The following is a 3736-nucleotide window of genomic DNA, read 5'->3' as shown; positions in this document are numbered from 1 at the left end:
GATGCTGCAGTAGATGAAAGAGGCCTATGTGTATTCTTTATGGGAGAGAGAAAAGAACAGACAGAAAAAAGGAAAATTAACAGCTAAATAAAGTGACAAATGAAAATGGGAGCAAGTCCGAGGAAAAATGAAAACAAATGAGAAAAATAAAGAGACAAATAGGTAGATAGATGGTTGAGAGAAGAGAAGAGATGAGAAAGATAATAATTATGCAAGAGAAAAAAGAAGGAAAAACGAGCTGAGTTTTAACATCATGGTAATTACTAATTATTGGTAGAAGCATCAATTAAGCAGGGGAATCATTTCGGAATTCATCTAAGAAGCATTCTAAAACGTATAACAACTAATTAATTTATACTTTCATTCATAAAATTAGTTAATAAAATATCTACTATACTTTTGTACAGTCAAGAAGCTGTTGTTATAGCAAATGCAGTTTGTTATTTGTTTAGATCAACTATAAAAACTGGACCCAAATAAAGCACGTTGAAATTAGCTTTTCTTTAAGATGTGGTAGTAAAAGATTTCTCTCGTGTATCTTAAAGAAAATAGATAATCTACATTCACTATCGGGAAGCAAAGAATCGAGATAAAAAAGAAGAATAATCTTCTAGTTTATGAAAGGATTCATTCCAGATTTCTTTTTTTTACTGAAGAAAATTAATCTTCTGCCATCGATCATAAGAGTTGGCAACACCACAGTGTTCTTTCGGTGAGCTCTTATTATGAAGCATGACTGATGTCTTCGAGACATTTTCCTAACCAAACTGCATTCCACTTAACACAAGATAATTATAGTGTGATAGATGATGCCAAAGTTCGGGAAAGGCTAAGAACGCAGACTGTATACATGTGAAAGCACAGAGGGACACGTCTATATACTTTGGATAGTGTACAAAGAGAATAAATGGTGTACTGAACAATAACAGCAGAAAGTGGCAACACATTATTATATGAAAAAATCCCAATAACTACATTTTTAAAGAAGAGCCTGTGAAAGAACGAATGCTATTAATCCTACATTTAGTTAAGCCTAAATACGGTTTGTTTATCACAAAATAAAAACTGCTTTTATATTCAATTAAAGTACTGAATCTCCGTGATATTCTTAAAATTCTGTCGGCTGAAAGAAAACTCATGAACCAAAGATTCCGTCCCCCCCCCCTACCACCACCCCTTTCCCCACGTACCAACATATTAAGTGCACGTGTCGTCAGTGGACCTTTAAAACGGGCACCTGCCTGAACGACCACACAGACTCGTGCTGACAGCCCGAATGATTCGTGACCCAGTCTAACTTCATAATCCCTGACGCGAACCGCTTGTTTGCAGTCATCGTTATGTAATTCTCCTTCGTAACGAATATCGCATTTGCTATCGATGGAAGACAACATACCATTTAGTGCATTGTCTCGCCAGCAATGTCAGTTTAGCTGTCAAACTCTCTAGTCTTACAGGAAAGCGCTATTTACAGGGGCAGAGAATAGTGTCAGTCGTCCTTTCAAAGGCATCCACAGCAAGGAGGAATAGACCTAACAGGTAATGGGTGTTTAAGTTAAGAGTAATCTGTGCAGCCATTTCCCTTGCACCCGGCTTCTAGACTCACCTGAGTTAAGGACGTGAGGCTCTTCTGACAAATCCAGCTAATGAAGAAGTGCTCAAACAACAAGGGATTGCCATTAACAGAGCTTTCCTTCTGGTTAGCTGTTGTTTTCCCTTGCGGCTTCACTGCGGACTTCCATTCCCCGCCCGCTGAAAGGCGGAGGCAGTAAAAGATCGCGATGCGCTTGCGCAAACATAAATCTCTTGACGTCACTTGGCTGCTGAGAACAGGTGCACATGTGAACTGAATAAGGGACAATATTAGCGTCGCCTCATAGACTGCAGACTTACAGACGTCTGTGCCTTAGGCTTAGCTTTTAAAAGTCTATAGCGTGGTACCTGGAGCAGCTCAACTCAACTGCCCAAGTAGTGACCACAATGAACGGGAAACAGCCCGTAGCTCTCCCACCGCCAATCAACACCGGTACGGGCACATGCTTTGCCGGCCGTTATTCTCCCACTTATAGATCAGCGGATCCTATGCGAAGGCACTGTATGGGAAATCCAACGGTAAGTCAAAATTATGACTTCACAGTACTTCCATGTGTTTAGCCACTGTTGATAGTCCAAAGCTATTTCATTCCATAAAATGCATGATACTCGTAATTATTGCTATTAAGAGTTTTCTGTTTATTATTTTGTTTTCTTTTCCCTGCAGAGTAATCTCTTTCAAACTTTGGACGATGGTTTAATGGGGAGACCAGACGGACTGACTGCAATGGATATAACAAAACATTCTCCAACAAGTGGTGCAGCAAGTCTTCATTTGAAACATGACATGATGTATGCCCATCATCCTGGAATGGGCACCGGCCATGGAGCAAACAGTCGACCTCACCATGCACAAATGGGTCATCATCCTGCAATGGATACGATGGAACTTCTGGAACCACTGTGCACTTCGTCTCTTCCTCCTTTAACTATGACCAGTGATGGCAACTCTGTGACTTCTCATTCCCACGCGCAGTTACACGCTCCTATTTATTCTCACAGCATGAATGCCATGATGGGAACCCATCATCCGTTCGGAACTCATCACTCCATGACTATGCATGATATAGACAGTGATCCTCGCGAATTAGAAGCGTTTGCGGAACGATTTAAACAGCGTCGGATCAAATTAGGTGTAACGCAAGCCGATGTCGGAAAAGCCTTGGCTAATTTGAAGCTCCCCGGTGTCGGATCCCTTTCACAAAGTACAATCTGCCGTTTCGAATCTTTAACCCTTTCTCACAACAACATGGTCGCGTTGAAACCCATACTGCAGACGTGGTTAGAAGCTGCCGAAACGCAGGCCCGTAACAAGCAACGCGATCCCGATGCTCCTAGTGTTTTACCGACGGGAGAGAAGAAGAGGAAGCGGACGTCTATCGCGGCACCCGAAAAGCGATCGCTCGAGGCGTACTTCGCAGTACAGCCCAGACCGTCGGGAGAAAAGATTGCTGCTATAGCGGAAAAGTTAGACCTCAAGAAAAACGTTGTTCGGGTGTGGTTTTGCAATCAAAGGCAAAAACAGAAAAGAATGAAATATTCGGCAACTCAACACTAAGACTTTTTTTGAACTTCACACAGATCAGGAGTTAACGAGGAAGTCATCAGAATAGCAATGAGTTGCATCTCCTTTTTTTAGTCACTTGCGTCCCATTAATTGAGCAACTAGTGAAAAGATTAATGTAAAGCTGTAAGGTAGAAAACTGATTTCCTATCTTCAAAATGAACAAACAAACTGAACAAGGAGAACTACTAAATAATGTACAGTATAGATAAAAAAAAAGATTAACAATCATTCATTTATCTAGGTGAATAACCTTGTGGATAAAGATAATAAATCACTGTAGTCATCAGCTTGCTTCGATCTCAGCACCTTAACAAGTCAACCTTGAAGAAATTTCCCAGACAGGTGTTTTCTAGGCAAAAACACGCCTCCCATTCACCATTTGCTCGGCAAATTAAAACTTAAATAGGAAGTAAATAATTCATATCCTTGCAGACAAGATAACCCTAATAATTTATTTAAAACAACCAAATTATATTAACTCCCAGTAGAACGCAAATTTTCTCTTTTCACAGCTAATAAAGACAGCAGAGTCTCTTCATGGCAGTCTGTTAAAAGCTCCGTGCGTAAAATTGATGC

General features: G+C 40.6%; 1 protein-coding gene across 1 annotated transcript; it reads left to right on the top strand.

The window, feature by feature from the left end:
• Positions 1 to 1974: 1974 nt before the first annotated feature.
• Positions 1975 to 3151, top strand: LOC150106719 (inhibitory POU protein-like). Its single transcript, XM_090392664.1, has 2 exons — positions 1975 to 2112; positions 2261 to 3151. Exons 1-2 carry the CDS (start codon positions 1981 to 1983, stop codon positions 3149 to 3151), a joined length of 1023 nt encoding a protein of 340 aa, XP_090248790.1. The 5' UTR covers positions 1975 to 1980.
• The last annotated feature ends 585 nt before the right edge of the window (positions 3152 to 3736 follow it).

The sequence above is a fragment of the Typopeltis vanoorti genome, chromosome 5 (genome assembly GCF_054136105.1).
Source record: "Typopeltis vanoorti isolate ZY-2024b chromosome 5, IOZ_Tvanoo_1.0, whole genome shotgun sequence".
In the NCBI taxonomy this organism is placed as follows: domain Eukaryota; kingdom Metazoa; phylum Arthropoda; class Arachnida; order Uropygi; family Thelyphonidae; genus Typopeltis; species Typopeltis vanoorti.
Note: the sequence above shows the minus strand (reverse complement) of the source record. Positions and strands in the feature narration are given on the sequence as shown.

Bases quoted from the DNA above. Each gene is read 5' to 3' on its own strand.
- LOC150106719 (XM_090392664.1), top strand. From the start codon at position 1,981: ATGAACGGGAAACAGCCCGTAGCTCTCCCACCGCCAATCAACACCGGT. The intron at 2,113-2,260 runs GTAAGTCAAAAT...TTTTCCCTGCAG, and splicing joins ACTGTATGGGAAATCCAACG to AGTAATCTCTTTCAAACTTT.